Raw genomic sequence first — 23,080 nt, forward strand, 5'->3', positions numbered from 1 at the left:
ATTTGTGACGTCATACGAGCAGCTACCCCATATGTCATGCAGTATAGAATATATAAATTTCATTTTTAATGGTTCCTATAATGACTTAGTTTTTTTTTCATGATCGGATGTGAAATGGTTTGTCTATTGATATACAAAAAATGTAGAGTAAAACTATTTTCAATTTTCTATGAAAATTACATTTAACTGATTAGTTACCATTTACTATTCGCTATATTTATTAACTTTTTGTCAGGGTGAACTTCCCCTTTAATTGAAGTTCATCATAGTAGTTTTGCTTCTTGACAAAGATAATTCGAATGCAAGTGGCAGATAGTACAGGAATTTGTTTGTCATACAGTGAGTCCAACAAAAAAGGGAAACCCGTTTTCAGAGATAGCTTTTACTATAAATTTGTTACTCATGGTAATATTGGAATCTCAACTCTAATTTGAAACCAACAGCTTAGCAAATCGTTCACGCATGGCAGATAATAAAAAAGAAAATATTGAGGCATATCAGAAATGATTTGCGTGTGAAAATGAATCCATTCTCATTTCAGGGATCAGTGAGAGAATTTTAAAGGACATGTCTACCCTAAAAAAAGATCATTTGAATAAAAAGAGAAAAATGCAACTAGCCTAACACTGAAAATTTCATCAAAATCGGATGTAATACAAGAAAGTTATGACATTTTAAAGTTTCACTTAATTTTACAAAATAGTTATATGCACTGCATAGTCGGTATGCAACTGATGACGTCATCCACTCACTATTTCTTTTGTATCTTATTATATGAAATATGAAATATTCTAATTTTCTCCTCATTGTCAAGTGAATCAATAATGATTAATTCTTTTTGAACATGTGGAATTAGCATTGTTTTTTATAATTCAGTTTAATTGTTTTAATATGGTTCAGGCTTAATTTGTCAAATCTGTAATAATGAAATATTGTGTAATTCAAACAATAAAAAACAAAACAAGAAATAGTGAGTGAGGGTCATCATCGACTGTCTCATTTGCATGTCACTGAGCTGTGCATATCACTGTTTTGTGAAAAATAAGCGAAACTTCACAATGTCGTATATCTTTCTTATTTTACAACCGATTTTGATAAAAATGTTTGCGTTATGCTAGTTTGATTTTTTTTTCTCTATTATTCAAATCAATATTTTTCTGGGGTGTACCTAACCTGTAACAAAGAATACAAAAGAAATGCCATTGAGCCAAACTCGTCTCCCTCATTAATGCGTTAAGTGTTCGTCTCATATTAGGTATCAAAATAAAGAGGAATAATTGGATGATGTTAACAAAATACCACAATTAATTTGCCTTTGAATAATAAGAACATGGGAATCCCGGTTTCTTTTTTTTTTCAGGGACGCCTTGTATATCTTTGATATTTTAAAAGATGTCAATAGCGATAAAAATAATACAAGGGTTTTTTCAAATCAACCTTTCCATCTATCTGCAGCTTAATTATGGTGAGAAGTAGGGGTACAATTTCTAGTTGATATCTTCATACAAAGAATTAAAAACCTTGATACTTCCCCTCAATAATATTGATGGGCCACCTGTTCTCAGGACACAGGTAGTTCTTTAAGAAGTATTATATGCTTACAATGTTAAGCCGAAGAGGACGAGCCATTTAACTCCCAGGTATTGTGACACTTGATCTATTCTTCTTATCTTTCAAACACCCTTTAAGTAGTCTTTATTATATAGGGCGCGCACGCCGGATTATTATTTTTTGTTGGTGGCACGCTTTTACTTCAAGAGCAGCGGTGCTGCCCCTTACTGAATAGAACTAGGGGGTTTAATCTTAACACAATAGGTGACTCGAGCCCCCCGTACCGACAACAGACGGGGTTTATTCTGGAAGCAAAGAAAACCCATAAATAGAGGTGCGATCGTTTAAATGGTTAATTTATTTGGGATTGCGAAGCACACAATAGAGCCATTAATCAGTGCTTTATGTGTGTTCCGTTTTGCATGTATTTAAATATTCAAGAGAGGGTACTCAGTTGGCAGAGCTCCGTGGGAAGAGATCGAGAGAAGAGCTGCAGCACTCGTCATTCGGATGTTGGCTGGCTCCACCATCATACAAGCTTTTCTGGAAACATTCATTTCTCAATAAACAAACATATCATTTTGATTCATCTCAAACGACGTTCGTTCCCGTATCTGGACGATGCCGCCGGTTGTAATAAGGAATCGAATGCGTACACGATCCGCAAGTCGTATGGATGCTGCAGCAGAAAGTGCGATGACGAAATCATCGCCGACAACGAAACATCAGAAGAGCCCACCGCCTCGCCATCAGGACGTTGACGATGACAACGTCATGTCGCCGAGAGAGCTAGCAAGGGCGATTGCTGAATTCAGGGTTGGAGTGCCATTCTCGACCTCAACCATCGATTCCAAGGAAGAGAACTTCAAGAACAGAAGTTCTGACGAGTCTAACAAGATGGATACCCCACTTGATCAAAATGGTAAGAAAAACATTGTACTATGTACGAAATATATTTTTTTCGGCATGATTATATTGTTTGCATTTTAAAATGATTGTATAGACTTTCTTCTTTCCCTTTTTTTCAAATAGATGTGGAAGTATACCTCGTTATATATAGGCACAATCATCATTTCTTAATTATTATCATTATGAATACTGACTTTTGGGGATTCAATTACTCCCACATGGTTCGATAATGAGCAGAGGGATTTGACCCCTTCCCAGTAAAAAATGCAAATTCTATCACAATAGCATTATTGCCATCATGGATAAATCATTTTTCACAAGTCATGCATGATATGTGTCCTCTTTCTCCCACTCTCTCTCTTGGAGTTCATAGTTAAGTTTATTTAATGCAAACGAACAGATTTCAGTAAATTCACAAGAAACCGATTTCATACTATATATATTCATTGTTCAGCGTAAAGAGTCTTTAGAAAAATCATATATAAGTATACAAAATCATACCCGATATTCAGAGGTGTGAACATGATTATCCTATTTTTTTAACATGTTCGCAAATAAGGAGAAAAGGGCTATTTTCATGAGCATGCATGCACTCGTAATAGAAAAGGATGTTTTTTTTTTTGGGGGGGGGGTGAAGTTGTTCTCCAAACTGATTTTTTTTCTGGATCATACCCCCCCCTTTTTTTTTTTTTTTTTAAAGATTTCGTCAAGCTGTTTTTAATCCTGTGAGGGTGTACTTGGAAGTTTGAAAATAGTTTTTAGAACCACTATGTGCCAGATTTGGGTAAAATATGGGAGAATATGGTTAAAAAATTTGTTGAAGAAATGCATTCGAAACATATAGTCACAAAGGGTTCAGGTTTCGTTTGCTATCGTTTTCCGAAAAAGGCCGACGACACCGCCCTTTGTTTGGAACTAATTGGAAGACCAGCCTTTGTACATCGGCGCCTTTCTTCAAACATCATCATTGAATTGAAACTTTTTTTTTTTCAAATTAAACTTGAAAAGTGCAGAGTCAAACATGAATTATATATAAATTCAAAACGAAAGATATAGGGTGACAATGCGACCTAGGAATAGTCCTGCATTGGTGAAATGTAGCAATATACCTTTATTCTTCATACCTTCTGTTTTAGCTGCCAAAAAATACCTTTGTCCACGTTTTATTTCTCTCCGCAATAATGTTATATTGACCAATATTTGCCGTCCGCATGAATAACGACGCTTTTTGTTTCGCTGTTGCCTTTGGGAATTACGATTACTGTTTCTTGAAAGAGCACAATTTCGCTCATTGAATGTATTAGAGTAATTGCGACTCAAATCTAAGATTTTGAGGAAATCGAGAAAAACGTAATGATTTTTGTGTACATGAAAGTCCAACAATGATTTTGGTCGATTAATCATTTATCATGGGCGTTTTGTGAAAATCTAGGATATAAACTGCACTCATGGCCACGAGACAGAATTCGGTCGGTCTGAAATTCATATAACACGTACTAATTTAGAAAATTAACATGCGGGTAGCACCAGTATTGACACGCGAGAGTTATATCGATTTATGCAAATAAACCATCTGCACCATAACACAAAGACACTGGCTGTACAAGGTGTTTTAAGAGTTAAGCCCACAGGAAACGGTGTCCCGAGGACAAAGAAGGCAAAAAGAAAGGGACCTGTTCAGTTATTTTGTTTGTTATCCACAAAAGGTTTATTTGAGTCATTCCAAGGAGGTTAATCAATTAATCACACATTTTGGTTCCTTCCGCTGAAAATTTGTAGTTTATCAAATCATCGGTTCTATAAGTAAACATAAAATAAATATGTGTAAAGCAACTTTGAAGTTTTCTCGTTAAAGACGGCGCCAGTGTATTTGGATATGTGTGCGGGGGGGGGGGGGAGGGTAATCTAAAGTTGAATGACATTTTTCTTAAATGAAGAACAGCGGTAAAATCGAGTCACATGGGCAAGACCTATCTTGAAACTTTACACCTCTTGTCTCCTTTAAAAAAAAACAAATCTCTCCATTACTGGAAACAAAAGGTCAGCCCTTCCCCCTGTATTGAATATACATGCACTCTCTCTTAATAATGAGAAAACATACAATTTTAAAGAAAAAAAAATCATTTCTCTCGGGGCAGTCACCATTTTTACGAATTATACCCAAAATTGACTTATGTTAAAGCTGCATGTATCTACATTAACCAATAATAGAATAATGATATTCAATCTTTGAAATTATCATATTCAGAAACTTTTTCCCAAAGGGTTGTGTTCAGATTAGGTTAGGTTATGTTATTCTACCAGAATAAGGAAGACCTATTTTACCAAATATTTTAATTAAATAAAAAACACCATGCATCTGTTATAACTTATTATAAAGTGTGTCCCACAAAAAAAGAAACCTGTTTTCAGAGATAGATTTTACAATTATTAAATATGTTTTTTACTACAAATTTGATACTCACGGCAAGAGCAGAATCTCATCTCACATTTGATACAACAGCTTAGCAAATCATTCACGCATGACAGATTACAAACAAATAGTGAGGCCTATCAGAAACGTTTTGCGCAGAAACTGATGTGTGAATCTGAATCCACTCTCATTTCAGGGATATCAATGAGAGAATCTTGACATAGAATACAAAAGAAATGCTAATGAGCCAATCGTCGAATCGTCGTATCTCAAACTAATCTCCTCCAATTCTCTGAGCAACCTGGTGTTTAAATTAAAATTTCAAATTCGTCTTGCTCATTAATGCTTGAAATGTTCGTCTTATGTTAGGTATTAAAAAAGAGGAAAACCTCAATTATATGATTATGAAAATGAAAACTCATCATTCATTTGCTTTTGAAGAAAAAAAGACATGGGAATCCCGGTTTCCTTTTTTTTCAGGGACACACTGTATATTTAACAGATTTCAAAATGTTACATGTACTGTGTTTATGAGGGTCCCTTTGTGCTCAGAATAGTATTTTGATCACCTTGCAAATTATTCTGATTTTTTTTTATTGATCAGTGGCATAATAAAGAATATTAAATAAAAAGATTTATTTAATCAAGTGACTCAAATAATTGATACGGTAGCCGATTAGCAGACTGGTATAATTCTCTGTCAGTACAGGATTGGATTGGAATATCCCTGGCCTGCATATGCCCCCACTTTTTCGAAAAATGCCCCCCCCCCCCCTGTGAATACAATTTATGTTGTCATGTGCTATTGGGAAGAAAACTTTGTGTAGAAAAGACAGAGCACATGCGTTAGTAACAAATCATGGATCCGCGCTTGCTATAAACTTATGCACATGTAGATGAAGTTTGCAAATGTCTTCATTTGACATGATTTAGTGTAGGCATCCTCTACATAATGGGCCCCTAATATTGAGGGGGCTGAAAAGGCATTTAGGGCAAATTTCTAAAGGCAAAAATGTTGACCTTTTGAAATGATATGATTATGTGATACATGTAGATATTTTAAATAACATTCAGAAAGTTCTACCATTTCACCTCCCCCCACTTTTTCTAATTTTTCTTCATCTTTGTCATGGAACATCAAGAGCCCTCAACCTATATACCAGTGATCATACTAATGTGAAGCAAATATTTACATCATCCTAAACAGCATCATCCGAAGAACTGTCACCTAAAACCCTTTCACCTGAAGACAAAAGTGCCAGCTCCGATCCATCAGATGCGAGCCTTCCTGCTAACCCTACCCAAGCCTCACATACCATGCCTTACAACCTTGAGACAAACGGATCCCCCATCGCAGGGAATGCAGCTTCTGAAGAACCATCATCAGGGTGTCCAACGAGACCGCACCGAAGGGGTTTCACAGCAAGTGAAAGGGACCTCCTGGAAGCGGCCTTCCACATCTCGGATCACCCCGGGACAGCCACCATGAAACTACTGGTGCATCTTACTGGGCTTGACAGCAAGAAGATCCGGGTAAGAATGGTTCCATCATCTGATAAACAGTTCTTAGTGACTGGCTTCATAAAGGGTTACAACTGCGACAACTTTGCTATCATGGCAACTACCATGGTAATACGATTCAGCATCCGATCAAAATAAAAGTCTCCAAGACAGATCAAATGGAAAAGTTACAAAGAAGAAAATTTACTGTAGTCATAAGTCTTCATGAAACAGGTCCCATTTGTTTGTAAATTCTTGATCGTTTAGTTGTGATGAAGATTTAAAAAAATATTTGAAAGAGCACTGCTTGCCAATAAATAATTGAGGTAATTCCCATTTGTTGTGAGCAATTTTACAAAGGGAGAAGAGAGTGAAATGTATTTATAGAAATATGTATTTCATTATTCGCAAAGACTTTTTATGTAGGATAAATTCTCATTTGTAAATTCAGAAATTTAGAAATTCACAAAACATAGGATACTGTAGTTTAAATTAGCATCTTGATATTTTGCATGTAGAATTTGACTAGACACTTCTTATAATTACAGGTCTGTCTCTGATTTCTATTATTCATTAATGTTCTGCTCTTGTCATTCACATGCAGGGTTGGTTTCGGTCAAGAAGACTCCGTCAAGAAAGAGAGGAAGCAAAGGCTGGCAGAACATCGCCATCAGAGACCGAACCAAAACACCAGGTACCTCCTCAGTACTGGCCAGAACCTTTGAGAACCTTCTCTCACATGCAAAATCCACACCAAGTGCCAGGTCAAAGCTACATAGCTCCACTAGGTTTACCAACAGTACCAGGTGTACCAACAGTAGCACCAGGGATACCTTCAGTGGCACCACCCATGCCATCTAAGATACCACCAGGCTTCTTGTACCCACCACTACCACCATCAAGTATACCAACCATGGGATTCTTGCCACCACCAATGCCACCACCAGGTCACTGGTACCATCCACTGGGCCTCAATACTAATCAACCACCACATCCTTTGGCCAAAAGAGACAATCCTATGTCTTCAGGATCAGCATCAAAGACACCATCAACCACGGAAGCATCAAAGGCACCTACCGCACCTTGGTGCAAGTCTTCCGGTACAGAGCATCCTCTGCAAGGTGTCATCCCACCGCCTACAGGTAATCCACCACCATCTGGACTCCCGATTGCCGGCCTCCTTCACCCTTGGTCCTCTCTAGGATACTATCCTGCACCAGGCATTCATTCTCAACATCCCGGTGCAGGACCTTACCCCTTGCATCCAGCCATTCCATACTGCAACCCTTGGTATCCTATGCCTCCACCACCTAACCCTCAGAAGCCATTGCATCTCCAGATTGGATCACTAGCTCCATCTTCAGTAACGGCTACTTCATCATCAGTCTCCCAGACAGTGAAACCGCCCCCATCTGACATGGAACACACCAGACGAGAGGTCACAGAGACAGAGTCTGAAGCAACTACCAATGAATAACATGCAACTGAAACAATCCAGTCTTTGGAATTTCCTGTAAACTTGAGCATGTGCTAGCGATGAGAGCTACATTTTCTCTACCTGAAGAATAAAAAAAAAAAATCTGTTACTCTTGAAACTTTCTATAGATCAAGACTATGAACTAAACATCATGAAACTCATTACCTAATATATTTTGGTGCTATAATTCCCCTGTAAACAGTACTTTTAAGTTCCAACTCAATGATACATATTCATGTAACATAACTATATTCTCAGTATAGTAAATTTTATGATGTGATGTTTTACATATATATTGCTTAAGATTGATTTTAACAGCAAGTGTATGAAATCGATTTTAGTTCATAGGCAAAACTTTGTGCTTCCTCATATTACCTCAATTTATTGACGGCCATATTACCAGGTACTTTAATTACAACAAAATCTCAATACCATGTTACTAGCAATGTTATGCTACACATTTCATCCATTTTATCAATTTTTGGATCAAAATGAAATGATAAAATTCCTTTCACAAAACAAGCTGTGGGCAAATGCAAAACACTAATTTGATCAACATCACAAATCAATAAAGTAATATAAGTAATAAGTAATGTATCTGATATTTTTTGTCAATATATGAATGATGTTTTTTTCTTGGTAAACCATGAAAAATAATTACCAGACTCAAATTGAAAAAAAAAAAAAACACGGGCAACTCGATATTTTCACGATATTACATGTTTATTTTTAGATAACTTGCCACATGTATTTTCAATAAGACAAAGAGTTACTTACTACCCATGCACTTTACATTACATACATGTATATGTAATAACTATATATATGTGTTTAAATAAAATAATTAGCTATATTAAAACAAAAAGAATTGTACAAGAATTCACTGTGTCCAATGTCTAAGTCTAGCAGTAATATATTCAGGATAACTTCCATGTACTTTCAACTGGGCTTGCATGAAGCATGTTATCAGTAATTTTCAATAACAAATTTGTCCTCAGCCAATCAGATACAACTATTTCAGTAACTTAAAACAATTGTCAGTGAACAAAATCAGACAAATTGATTTGTGAAACACTTCCAATATATAATTCAATCATCCAGTACCTATAACAATAAAAATTGTTTATATCTCTATTTTCTTGCACTTTGTCAACTGACAAAGCCTTCCTCAAAATCTCTCATTATAATATCAACTTATGATATATTCCTTTCATATCATTTATATCACACATTATGTATACATGGCAAGCAGGATAAACATGTACAATTTACAAATTAAAATGACATACAAAATGCTATTATAGCAGTACTCTGAAAACATAGATACTGTATAAATACTTTTGTAGTCATCACACAAGTCAATTGGCAGCTGAATATATATAATTTTTTTTATCTTCAAATGTTAACTTTGCATACTTTTAAAAGCAATGAAAGAACATATGAAAGGAATTAAAAGGAGATTCCAATTAAACAGTCTTAACAGTTTTATACATGATTACATGCTGAAAAACTAATTGTTTAACAGGTTTAAATACAGTATGCTATGGTTTTGCATTAATATCCCCCCAAGATTTCCATCATTTGTGAAGCACCAACAACATGTATGCGATCAATTAATTCTTCAATAAGCATTATATAAGTACATTCCAGGGTCATAATTGTATGGATTAGCTAGTCATATTATTGTGGACAATTTGAGGGTGGGCAGTTGAACTTTGCATCTCAAAAAAGTTGTATTTTAGGCTCATGACATAAGTTGCAACATTCTTTTGCTAAAAAGGAGATCTCTACAGGAATGAGACTGTTTCCAGACAATAATAGGTTGCCATTATTGCCATAATTTTAAAATACACCTTTTTCTGAGCTGTATTCAAACCTGTCTAAATAGCCCACTGGAGATATAGGTCTAGGGAAAGATTGCGAGTTACTAAATTATCTCTCTCTCTTTTCTTTCTCTGATTTCAAGATTTCAGCGATGCATTAATGCAAAACTATAGCTTATCTTATTCTCGAAATACAAAAAATATACATAAATGAATACACATATAATTTTCAAAGAAAAGGGAAAATATCAAGACCAAATTAAATGATATCTTGAAAAGATGATAAAAGATTGCTTTTCAATAAACATCTCGGAGAGTACTAAAGTGTGATGTCATTTTTTTTTCTACATCTTAGCATTTTCATGTACATATTTAATCAAATGTAAATTGTGTAAATTGGCTTGGTTCTTCAGATTGACACAAATCAAAGTCATGTATCGTATGCACACTGAACGTCAGTAACAATAAAGGATTTTATTTCTTTTAAAACCTCAACATAATTGACTGCGTGTAGGAACAACAGTTGGCTGAAGCCTGGGTTATAATGACAATATGCAACTTGAACACTGTGCAATGTTGATTCCAGCACCTAATATTACATGTACATTATTTTCCATAAAATATCATAATTAAAAAAAAAGTATTTCTTGGATGAATAGTCAAATAATAATGCCACTGATATAGTATATTGTTTAATTGTGTAGATTAGAGAAAAAATGGAAAAAAATGCAATATGGTAAACACTTAAAAAAAAACTTAAAACCACAGAATGAAAATATGAAGGAAACATATTTCAATTCATTCAAATGATATTGAACAGAAGATTTGAAGCAATGCAAAATCAGTAACAGTTTCTCAGATATATTTGTATGAACTGTAACATAATCATTGAGTGATAATAGTCCACTTTCAAGATCAGCGAAACAATGCAAGAGTAGCTAATTAATAGAAGAATTGAACAAGGTTCCATCACACCTCCACATTACGAAAAAAACCCTGAAATTTTTAGATCGGGTATACATTAAGATTTATTTTTTTTGGGGTGTGAATTTTCAAAATAATTAATGGGTATTTTGGGGCTTGAAACAAGTATCGGAATTTACAGGTGTCTTTCTGATCATGCAAGTATGCTTGGTTCAATTTAAACTGTTTTCCAACAAAGCAATTTTAGACAGACTATGCAGAAATTGCATAAAATACCTCTTCCAAGTCCAAATTTCCCAAGATGAACAAATTTCTGTCATTCCAAAAGATTCGACTTTAACAAAGTTAGATGCACATTACAAGTTGTAAGAACACCTTCAAATAATTAATGGTCATTGCATTATTATGACGACATACAAGATTACATTGTTTGGTTTACATGTATGTGGAAACCTCGAACAAACTCCATACCACATTTTTTTTTTTTAGTGTTCTGACCTAGAAACACATAGAAACATAGAAGTTGACCTGATACACCTAAGCGACAAGACAGTGGCATGGATAGAGTCACTCTCTAATTTAGCTTAAGAAAAAAAATGCTACCTTATATGAAAGAAGAAAAAAAATTACATAAAGAATGGACAGGTACAAAGAATGAATTACTGTATGGCAATACAATGATTATCTCCTTCACATCTTGCAAAGACAAAGTTTCCTAGCTAAAACAGAAGAGTCTCAACAGTCATACAGCGGGGGAAAAAAATCTTTGGCTAAAGGCACAGCAAACTGGATGGGCTGGAAGCGCTTATCAAATGGCACATCAAAATCAGACTCAAGATATCACAGATTGCTCAAGAAATTCAGCTCCAATCAAAATACATGGTACGCAACAGTCACACCAACGAAACTGACTCCAACCCGACCGATCGTACGTCATTGGAAATAATGTAATAGATTCAGTCTGTCTGGAGTCAGCTTTGCAGGTGTGACTAAGACATCCGCTACATTTCACACAAAAAAATACAATGCATCAATACAACACTTCAGTGCCTGTTTTTATCTCTGACTTTGAGTTGTTACATCCTTAATTGAATTGAATTCATTTCTGTAAAAAACAAATAACAATACATATATGATACATGTGAAATTCATAAAATGATAACGAGAGGATGGCCCTACTCAGCAGCATCAAACATGGTGGTCCTCATTGCCTGATAATATACATTTCCTTTAAACATCAATTGCATTAATCAGAGAGGCATGCACCCTGAAATGATATAGTCACTTGTTTCTAATATCTTTAAATAAATTATACATCAAAATATGAAATAAGGTATATAAGTGGCCCTAATGTGAGCAACGATACATGAACACTATTTTCAATTATCATCATCTTCCTTGATTTCCCATGAATGCCCTGTCCTGACCCGTATGAACCATGACACAAAGGCCAGACTAGAATATCTCACAAACCCTGAATTTCGATTGAAACCATTGATCTTGATTGGCTGTTAAGCTCTGTTACACTATGACTTGTCAAGATTGAAGTTCATTTTCCACCTCTCATTAATGAAAAATAACATTAATTGTAATTTGTGAAAACAGGCCCTGGATTTTGATTTTGATTGGCGGCTGAGCCCTGTTATCATAAGACTTGCTGAAATGTTACAATAATTGTAAGTTCATTCATGAAACAGGTCCAAAATAAATCACTTTGCCTTTGACCTCCATTTCTCAGCACCCTCTGATTTCGATTGGCTGCTGAGACCTGTGACTATAGGACTTACCATGAAAAATTGTAATTTATTTTTGAAGCAGGCCAAAGACTAATCACTTTGCCTTTAACCTCCACTTCTATGCATCTGTTGGTTTCAATTGGCTGCTGAGTCCACATCACCATAGGGATTTACCATTAATGAAAAGGAACAACAATTGTAAGTTCTTGATAACAGGCCCTAGAGGATTCATTTTCCCTTTGGCTTTCATTTCCATGCATCCTTAGCTACTGATTGGCGGCCGAGACCCATTAACGCCGCACTTACTACAAATAAAAAGTTTTAATAATTGTAATTCTTCATGAAATAGGCCCAAGATACTGAATATCACTTTGCCTTTGATCTCCACTTCTCGGCATCCTCCTTCCGAGCATCAGGTAACATCTGATTCCTGACCCCGCCCAGGACGCTGGACGTTGCTTCCGTTGCCAGGATGAGGGGGCGTATGACGGAGGGAGGTATCTGTCGCAGGATGCCCCCGACTGCTCCGGACACGCCCTTGTGTTCGTGCTCTTCCAGGGCCGTTTGCATGATGGCTGTGGCGGTATCGCCCAACCCCTGAAATGAGGAAATGGTTTATTTTCACTTGATCTACAAACAGTTGGTCTATTCCTCAGTTAGTCTAATATCACATCAGTTTATATTCACTAGGTCTATTCTGAGAGTCTAACACTATACTGGTTTGAAATAACTTGGTCTACAGAAAGTTGGTCTCCTTTTCATATAGTCTAATACCACATGGGCTAAACATTATGGTCCAAATTGAAAAAAAGTGGTTTCAATTGTACTTCTCGCAAGACACGCTTCATCCGCCCATGAATTAAGTACCTTTCACCAATAGCTTTTATTCCTGGACAATTCTAATTGCATTCTATTAAATTAACATAATTACGTACACAAAACCGCATAGTCCAGGGTTTGTAACATGGTATAATGGAAACCATCTTTGTGACTTTGGGTCATAGGGTCTTACGTCCAGTTGGTCTTATCTCCACGTGGTAGGAAAAATTTCCTTGAAATGCATGTACGCTGTATTAGGGCTAGCCAGGCTAAAGCCCTTTGGAAGCACAAGGTGATGTTAAATAACATGATATGACCTGAATAAAATTTTTATGATTTGCAGCATTTCTATGTAAATGATCCAGATTTTGAAGCAAAGAAAGATGAAAAACAATAAAATGCAATTACCCTACCTCTCTGACCACGTTGATGGCATTAGCCATTCCTTCTCTGAAATCTGTTGGTTGTCTAGCTAATCTCTGCTGACCGAATGGACCATACGTGATAGCTCGGCTAGACACACTGGGTCCGGGGGACACGACATCATAGGCTGTCTCAGCAGCAACCTGCAAAACAAGAGGCAACAAATTTCCTTTTTTTCTAAAATCTAAATCAACGTATTTCTTCTTGAAGCATACCACAATTAGATAGACTGGGTTTCACTATTAACAAAATTACAAACAAAATGAAACATTAATGATAATAACAATTCTTATTCACCCAGGATAACCACTTCAGATCTTATGAAATGGTCTCCCCGTAGAGTCTACATAACATAAAAAATGTTTTTATCAGCATTTCTTAATTCTAATACATAGAATGCCTAACAAAGAGGCAGAAGGTCCTTTTTAAAAGGATCAGCATGTGGCCTCTACCACTCAGCCACCATTTGACAGAAATAACATAATATCATCATGTGATGCATGTCCAGTAGGCAAATCTATATATTTGATATATTACATATTCAATATCCTTTTTTAATGTTATTATTGATCCTTTCTTTTTCAAAGTATATATAACAAAACATTCACAATGTAATGAGTCATTTAATAAAAAAATTAAAAGACATTCATGAATAAAATGGGGGCAATATTGATAACCAGTAATGAAAAAAAATTCCCCTGAATTACAAGTTAAACTAATATTCAATTTCACTTGTGAACCGTACAGTTTAATTTCTTATTTAAGTCAATATTGATGACTAGTAATGATCAACATTTCTCTCCCAAATTACAAGCACAAATAACATTAATTTGACCCCATGGTACAGAGGTATTTGAGGACTAAAACTGCTGATTTATTTTAAACACGACAAATATGCATGACTGAAACAAATAGAAAATCAAGAAAAAAACAGAATGAACTAAAAAACAAGTGGAATGCCTCTGGCCGTCTCACCTGCATCACGCGGTTCAATATAGCAGCAGTGCTGACTTTGAAAACTACTCTAACTCGCACAAGATGTTCAGTGATACATGGTTACTCTCATGTCCACTTTTTATGAACTAGACCAATAAACTTACAGAGATATGATAGTTATTCAACAAAAAAACCCAACATGGCCAAAGTTCATTGGCTTTACATGACCTTTGACCTTGATCATGTGACTTGTAACTCGCACAGGATGTTCAGTGATACTTGATTACTCTTATGTCCAAGATTCATGAATCAGATCCATAAACTTTCAAAGTTATGATGGTAATTCAACAGATACACCCAATTCGGCCAAAGTTCATTGACCTTTGACATTGGTCATGTGACCTGAAAAGCGCACAGGATGTTCAGTGATACTTGATTACTCTAATGTCCAAGTTTAACGAACTAGACCAATAAACTTTCAAAGTTATGATGGTAATTCAACAGATACCCCCAAATCGGCCAAAGTTCATTGACCCTAAATGACCTTTGACCTTAATCATGAGACCTGAAACTTGCACAAAATTTTCAGTGATGCTTGATTACTATTATGTCCATGTTTCATGAATCAGATCCATAAACTTTCAAAGTTATGATGGGAATTCAACAGATACCCCCATTCGGCCAAAGTTCATTGACCCTAAATGACCTTTGACCTTGGTCATGTGACATAAAACTCACGCAGGATGTTCAGTGATAATTGATAAATCTTATGTCCAAGTTTCATGAACTAGGTCCATATACTTGTAAGTTATGATGTCATTTCAAAAACTTAACCTCAGGTTAAGATTTGATGTTGACGCCGCCGCCGCCGTCGGAAAAGCGGCGCCTATAGTCTCACTCTGCTTCGCAGGTGAGACAAAAAAATAGTGACAAAATTGTAAATACAGGGGAGCTTTTCATGAAGTATCTTGTCAGTGATATTGACTAGTTTGCTCTCAGCCATTCAGATGCAAGGATTTCAGTAGCTTGTAACAGTGGTTGGTGATTAATCACATACCTGAAGGAGCTTGACGAACCGGTTGGTCAGTTCTACGACAGCCATGGCGGTGGATGTACCAAATGAGTTGGCGCCTCGTTGGATGCCTCGAACAAGGCGACCATCCCTCTTGTACTGCTCGACGGGTAACCTTACCAGGTCAAACATGCCTTGGACTGAAATAAATAAATGAAAGTCTAGTTGGTTTTACAACGGCCATGGCAGTGGATGTACCGAATGAGTTGGCGCCTCTCTGGGTACCTCGCACAAGGCAACCATCCATCTTGTACTGCTCAATGGGACTTTTATGGAATATGATCAAGGTCCCAACCCTAATTCTTTTTCTTCTTCAAATATAGTAGCAGTAGTAATAATGATGATAATGATGATGGTGATGATGATGGTGGTGGTGATGATGATGATGATGATGATGATAATGATAATAATAATGCTATATGGTACAGGAGTATATTTATACTTTGCAAGTATTCAACTACCCTGGTGAAGCTAAGATTTCAGTGATCAAAACTTTTTGAGGAACTCATTCCTGCTGGACCCAATTTACGTCACCTGGGTAGAGTGCAGCAAATTGTGGATTAATATCTTGCTAAGCAAGAGCAATGCCATAGCTCAGATTCCAACCCACGACCCTCTGATTTCAAGTTAAGAGTCGAAACCACTTGACCATGTGGCTTCCATAGATATAACAGAAGAAACTAGCAAGATAAAGTAGTGTTTCACCAAATAATGCAGATATACTCTGATTTCAAGGAAAGAGTCAAAACCACTTGACCATGTGGCTTCCATAGATATAACAGAAGAAACGAGCAAGATAAAGTAGTGTTTCACCAAATAACGCAGATATACTTACAGAGTTGAACGAATGAATGCATTGGTCCTACACCTCCTAATACTCTGGGTAACTGGGATTTCTTGATGTCTTGTACCCATTCATTCAATGCAAACAGAATTAATCTGTCAACACCAAGCAACCTGTTAAAAGTAAAAACAAACAAAAAAGAGAAAGTCCACATAAATTGAGTGAGAGGATGAATGTTGTTACTCTGATTTACCAGCTCTTACTATGGCAGACAATTTAAAGTTCTAATTTGGTTTGGTGTTTATTCATACACATAAATTTGGAGTGAAACCTGGTTTTCACATGAAATCATGACTGATGTAATTGTGTCATTGTCATATTTGTCATTTACCACTTTGGCGACCATATGAAAAGGAGCATTAACATATAACATCAAAGATAACACATTCATAGTAAAACTCTAAAAAAAAAACATTCCAATTCATTTATCCAGTATAAAAGGGGAATTCAATAGGGAGATCATTACTGTTTTTTACCTCAACTAGCATCTCATAGACTCATCCTTGAACAGTTAAATGTCCACATTACAAACTGGTTGGATAATGAACATCCATGGTATATAGAAATTGAAAATAACATTAAAAAATTATTTTAAACTATTTACAGAGCAGTTGAATGTAAATTGTAGAATATATATTTTGTTTACTCGTGACTGGAGGAGCTCTAAAAAATGACAAACAATGGTATTGATTGTTGTCTCTTTAAACACTAATGATACAAACTTTATGGCCTGAATTCGCAAAGGTGGTTTGGAAAACCCACGGTTGAGTCCATGGTTTATGCAGATTTCCTGTATAAATTATGCTTGATTTAGCGCGTATCGGGCGCGTGTATAAAAAATGTCCAATTCTGATGCGCGCTTTTGTCACAGTGCGCCAAATTGACGCCTGTTACCATGGTTAGATACGCTATTTTATTTATGAGTCCACTGTTTGAAGAGTGGACTCATTATTCAAAACAGTAGACTCATGAATTAAATAGCGTGGATAACCACGGCAACAGGCGTCAATTTGGCGCACTCTGACAAAAAGGCGCATCAGCATTGGACATTTCTCAATATACGCGGTAAAATAAGCGTAATTTATACAGGAAATCTGCATAACCATGGACTCAACCGTGGGTTTTTAAAACCACCTTTGTGAATTCGGGCCTATACCTCTTACACAAAGCGATGAGGTAAAAAGTGGTACTGGCAAATAAAGATATGATTATCATATCGTTCCGTGCAAGCCTTGTGTGTGACTTATGGGTACCTTTTTGTGCTGCAAGTCACCTGCATTGACAGTATCTCACACGCAGTTACCCGCAGAAGCGCATGCTAATCTGATTTGCACGCAAAAAAAGTTCTGAACATGCTCATAACTTTGCTTTGGATAAGTTGCCAGCAATTACCTCACCCACAAGGCTTCCATGAAACGATGTGACAGTGCCGTAAGATATGAATAAATATCAAGGAGGATAGACAGTTGAAAGGATTCAATGGCCACTAAACTGTTGTGAGATTGATATGTAAGATGATACTCATGTATAATTCAATTCAGTCCATTTAACAAAGCTTTAGATGGGTCTTAAGCAGTCCATTTAACAAAGTTTTAGATGGGTCTTAAGAATGCATGATTGAGCATGCAACAATACATGCTTCTGGTAGTTTGAGGATTAATAACATACAGGTACAAAAGTATCCATATATAAATCATGACACCATATTTGAATGGCATGACGTTCTTACCCATGTCTATGATGTAGTCTCTTCAGAGTCAGTTCAGAATGGTTAAGTTGACCTAAACCAACCAGGAGACCGAGGAATGTACCCTAAAGAGATCAACAAATTAAAACATTATCATGAAAATATTGAAAAGAGAATGAACATATTATTCATTATTCCATAATAAACAGCTAGAAAAACAATTCCAAATTGCACTCAACCAATCACATGGCAAAATTTTAAGTACTTTAGGGTTCCCAGCTTTTAAAGAAAACAGAATTCCCTGGTTTTTCTCTGATGAAGTTTAAAAATTCCCTGATAATTATTTAAACCCATTCCTAGTTTCACATGTTTTCTAAGTTGTTGCAGTGAATGACATGTTTTTCAGTCTAAAAACGATAGTGTAAAACTAATTAGTACCACCATAACCAGTCATTTAATGGATGTTGTTTGACTGACTACCTTGCTTTTGACTTTTAGGCTGATTGAAATTCCCCGATTCTTCCCTCATTAGAGGCATTTTCCCCTGATTTTAGGTATTTTCAAAATCAAATTCCCTGATTATTCCCTGACTGGAAAAAAGTAAAATAATTTTCCCTGATTTCTCTGATTGGCTGGGGAACCCTGGTACTTACACCAGTAGTTTGTTACTTTTCATTGATGATAATGTTTTATGAAACAGGGTCACCAATATGAATATAATGATGAGGTGAGGGACTTACTTGATCCATATCAACACGTTTTCCTTCGTAATCCAACTTGATGAGAACATCAGGAGAGAATACAAAAGACCTTGAAAGTACACAGGAGAAATGTAAACAAATAATAAAATTAACAAATGATTTCTTCCCCCTTTTATACTGAACCAAAGTGTGATGCTCCACAATGTAAAATGATAAGCTCCTTAACCCTAAATAGACTGGGCTATTTCGACACCTAAGAAGACTGGGGGGGGGCTGATTCAGCCCCCCCCTATGATCTCTGCCGTTAATCGCGCGATCGCGACGAAAATTGGCACACACGTTACCCATGGCATTATCTACAAAACTATAACATCAAACTCTGCAAAAAAATCTCAGTCTCATTAATTATGCTAATTTATGCGTAAAATCATAAGTTTGCTCTAATTAAATAAATAATGCCCCTGAAATGCTAATTTTTGTTTCATATACTCTAGATAGGCATCTGATCAAATTGATTAAAAAAAATTTCAAAATCACATTTATTTTCTTATGTATTCTATTGTTTTCTAAATTTCTTATGTATTTCTTTGTTTTTCGACTTTTTGTTTTTTATTGTTTTTTCGATGGAAATTGTCAGGGACTTTATTTTGACCATAAACAAGATAAAATTAATTGATTTTAAGCAGTAAAAGGAAAAATAATGATACATTTATGAATTTTGGCTAAGAACACTATTTGCATTGGATTTGTACACAAATTCACGTTTTTGAGTAATTTTTGGTCTGCATGCACTTACGAAATGTTGCGTAATTTTGGAACCGCGTACCCGGGGGTCACAATTTTGGTCTCAAAAGTTGCGCGAGACTTGAAATTAAAAAGTCAGCGAGCGACGCGGTCAAAAAATTTCGCGCGGCAGATTTATCGCGAAAAATGTCGAGGGGGGGGCTGAATCAGCCCCCCCCCAGTCTTTTTAGGGTTAAGCTTACATATGTTTTTTTTTTCTGAAACCATTATTTCATACTTCAGATAAATGTTCAAAAACTGATAAGCAACATGGGTCCACATTTGAATCTTAAAATCTTTCTTGAGGACAAGTTTAGCAGAGTTCGGTGTTCACATTCTTTCTTACATTACAGAATTTCATCATTTAATCTGGGAAAGGTAACAGGTGTGATACTATAGAATATCAGGCAATAAATGTATTGGGAGCAATGACTACCAACATTGACATCCACACATAAACACTGCGTGCAAATGGTCTATATCTAACTTAATTCATAAAATGGAGTGATACACAGAAGTAAAAAAATGAAATAAAATAATTTATTCTTTAAAAAAGAAGAGATATGATGACTTACTTGAAGAAGACAGGCTGAGCAGGCGAACTAGATGCTTTAAGCTTATCATTGGTTGCTTGGTTACTAATGGGATGATCTGATTGGACGGGTTGATTTGGAATGATTTGGGGCGGGGCATCGGTTATCCTCACCTTGTGGGACTTCTTGTCTGTTGGGGATTTACTAGGCTTGTGATCTGAACACAATAAATTTCATAAAATAACAGTAAAATGTTGAAAATATCAAATCCCCAAACTATAGGTACAGGAGCTATGAAAGAATCTGCAGTGCATACGCCAGTGACCCGGAGGAGACAATGATTGGAGGGGCACTGTATTGTTTGTGAACAATGCAGTGCCCCTCCAATGCTTTGTCTCCGCCTGGTCACAGTCCGCCACTGGCAAAAACAAAGAATTATCAATGATTTACCACAACATTATCAAAAATATAATTGAGAAATGAGATGTCATTGTAAAGCTTACAGTCTCCTCTTCCATCTGACATTACTTAAATGATTTGTCATTTATGTATGAGTGAGTAAAACATAATATGAAGAAAGAAATGTTATTTGAAGGAAGGTATCTGCATTACAAAAAGAAAAGACATTTCATATATGTTTTTTTTTCCTTACTCATGATGGCATTAATTTTCGGGAGATGGCAAACAAATATTTTCCTCAGTTGAGTGATAAAGATTCCTTTTGGAAATATATATGATACCTCCCTCAAAGCCAGTCAATATTATGTTCATCTATAGAATAATAAAAAAAAATATTCATATTGTTCGATACATTGCACTACGATATTGAACTGCGCTTTTGTAAAAAGATATGCTCAAACTTACCAGGACTAGGAACATAAGTAGCTTCAGATGATACCTCTGTGAAGAAATCTCTCAAGAAAAATAATGCATCCTGTTAAGAAAAATACAAATATATTTTAATCTTGGGCCCATTTGATAAAACTTGACATAATTACAAATTTGCGATAACAGTTAAAAGCTACTGATACCTTTCAATCTGATTGGCTGAAATTTAACTCATTATAGAAAATCAAGCATTTGTTACTATAACAAGTCTTTACGAAACGGGACCCTGGGCCACGTAGCACAAAGTTAGCGATTGATCGCTAAATGAAATGTCCGATCAAGATCATCAATGCATGCAAATTTTGCTAAGTAGACTGACAAGACTTTCATATTAGTAATTAATCGCCAATCTTTGTGTTACCGGGCCCTAGCGTGTTCGTGTATGTCATTTGAAGGCAGACAAAATAAGCACTGCCAAGTCTGAATATTAAAGATGTTGGTCCATGTTATGTAGAAAACTGCAGCTCATAGTACCAAATAAGATTGAGATTTCTTTGCAATTCTTTACATATCAAGACAATTGTACAGGTTTAAACCTACACCCTGGATTGGGAAACTTGGGGGTCAATTTGACCCTTCCTGCTAGAGTATTTGATTGCCATGCATCAGGCCAGCACGTTAGTATCCATAGAGATCTTTTACAATGGTCTTAACATCTGAGCAAAATTCCATTATCATCAGACCTGGTGCCCAATTCAAACAGAGTTACAACGATCATAACTTTTTCATTATGACAACTACCATGGTAACAGGGCTCAGCAGCCAATCACAATCAACTTAATGATGGTAGTTACAATAATTGTATATTTTCCATAACTTTATTAATCAGGCCCCTAATGTGGCCAAAATCTACATTTGCCACTCTGCATCCAGGAGCCAATGCACTGGGACAGGAAGGAATTCTGGATTAAGCTAAGAACAGAATCAGCATAACATCCGAGCACATCGGGCCACTCGGGTAGGCGGATTCACAGTTTTCGTTATAAATATTCAAAATAATGCTCATTACATCAACTGACCTGATCGATATTAAACCTGAGAGGCTGAAGAGATATCCGCAGACAACATTCTTCTGTGTCAACATCAGGATCAGGTCGGATGTGAAGAGCCTTCACTAGCACCTGATAACAGAAGTATACGTGATCAAAGTAGATGATATCAAAATCATTTTAAAAATGCAAATAACAGTTTTTGTCACAATTTAATCTAGTTACAAGAAATAAATCAAGTCAGTCGGCCATACAGTGGTCCAAGTTTGAAGTCTGGGTTTGTCTACTTGAAAAGGGTGGATAGATTCACCTCACAGGCTCTCACACTCGGGGCAATCACCCCTTCCCACTGGTGACACGACATTTGCTCCTGCGACAATTGCTCTGGGCTTAATTTCATCTCAGATATAGGATTAGGGTTGCAATAGGGTTGAATGTTAGGTTAAGTTATATATATAGTGCTAAACCCAGGGTTGAAGTTGGTCATTCGATTAGTGTGTGGAATTTAGAACTGAGCAACTGTCGCCGGAGCAAATGTCATGGAACCTTCTCACTCCCTCCACTTTGAATGAAACCACTTCTCAAACATGGAATGGGCTGAAAAATTCAGGATATAATCCTTGTAGCGTTCTGTTAAACCAATAGCTTTCTGAAACCCAATCACTAAATCAAACTTTGACATATTTTTAGGATCACATGGATATTGGTAGACACCATTCTCATTATACTTTCTAAACTAGTGTACTGAAAACTAGTTTGGAAGATCGCTTTGCAGGCGTTCCGATTTGATCAGCTGAACGTGGTTTTGAAAACCACTTCAAGTAAAGGGGTCTTGTTGCTATGGGAACGATCTTAATGGGTAACATGTTTCACCCCAAATTTGAAACTGCAGCAGAGACAAACAGTGTGTGGAGTAGTGCGCTCAAAATGTGCAAAGATCGCTTCCCGAAGAAAGATTGTGTCCCACTTATGCTAAGACCAGTTTAATGAGGAAAAGCAATCTTGAAAACTACAAGGTGGTTTTCCGAACTGGTTTTGGAAGATCACGTCCAAGACTGCTTCGACCGTTCTC

General features: G+C 36.2%; 2 protein-coding genes across 2 annotated transcripts in view; one reads left to right on the plus strand and one right to left on the minus strand.

Moving 5' to 3' along the window:
* Positions 1-2,136: 2,136 nt before the first annotated feature.
* LOC121418424 (homeobox protein ESX1-like) lies at positions 2,137-9,565 on the plus strand (the record flags this gene model as incomplete). Its single annotated transcript, XM_041612277.1, has 3 exons — positions 2,137-2,473; positions 6,081-6,406; positions 6,978-9,565. Coding segments are annotated over 3 exons (1,536 nt in total), but the record flags the coding sequence as incomplete, so codon positions are not given.
* Positions 9,566-11,802: 2,237 nt separating this feature from the next.
* LOC121418425 (autophagy-related protein 2 homolog B-like) overlaps positions 11,803-23,080 on the minus strand; it is a 69,031-nt gene continuing 57,753 nt past the window's right edge. The window contains exons 36-44 of the mRNA XM_041612278.1: positions 22,039-22,140; positions 20,996-21,065; positions 20,174-20,348; positions 18,855-18,924; positions 18,157-18,239; positions 16,419-16,540; positions 15,569-15,723; positions 13,566-13,718; positions 11,803-12,930 (exon numbers count right to left, since the gene is read on the minus strand). Of these exons, the coding sequence (XP_041468212.1) occupies positions 12,700-12,930; positions 13,566-13,718; positions 15,569-15,723; positions 16,419-16,540; positions 18,157-18,239; positions 18,855-18,924; positions 20,174-20,348; positions 20,996-21,065; positions 22,039-22,140 (1,161 nt within the window). The 3' untranslated portion in view covers positions 11,803-12,699. The remainder of the gene's footprint in view (positions 12,931-13,565; positions 13,719-15,568; positions 15,724-16,418; positions 16,541-18,156; positions 18,240-18,854; positions 18,925-20,173; positions 20,349-20,995; positions 21,066-22,038; positions 22,141-23,080) is intronic.

This window comes from Lytechinus variegatus, chromosome 7 (assembly GCF_018143015.1).
Source record: "Lytechinus variegatus isolate NC3 chromosome 7, Lvar_3.0, whole genome shotgun sequence".
NCBI classification, from domain to species: domain Eukaryota; kingdom Metazoa; phylum Echinodermata; class Echinoidea; order Temnopleuroida; family Toxopneustidae; genus Lytechinus; species Lytechinus variegatus.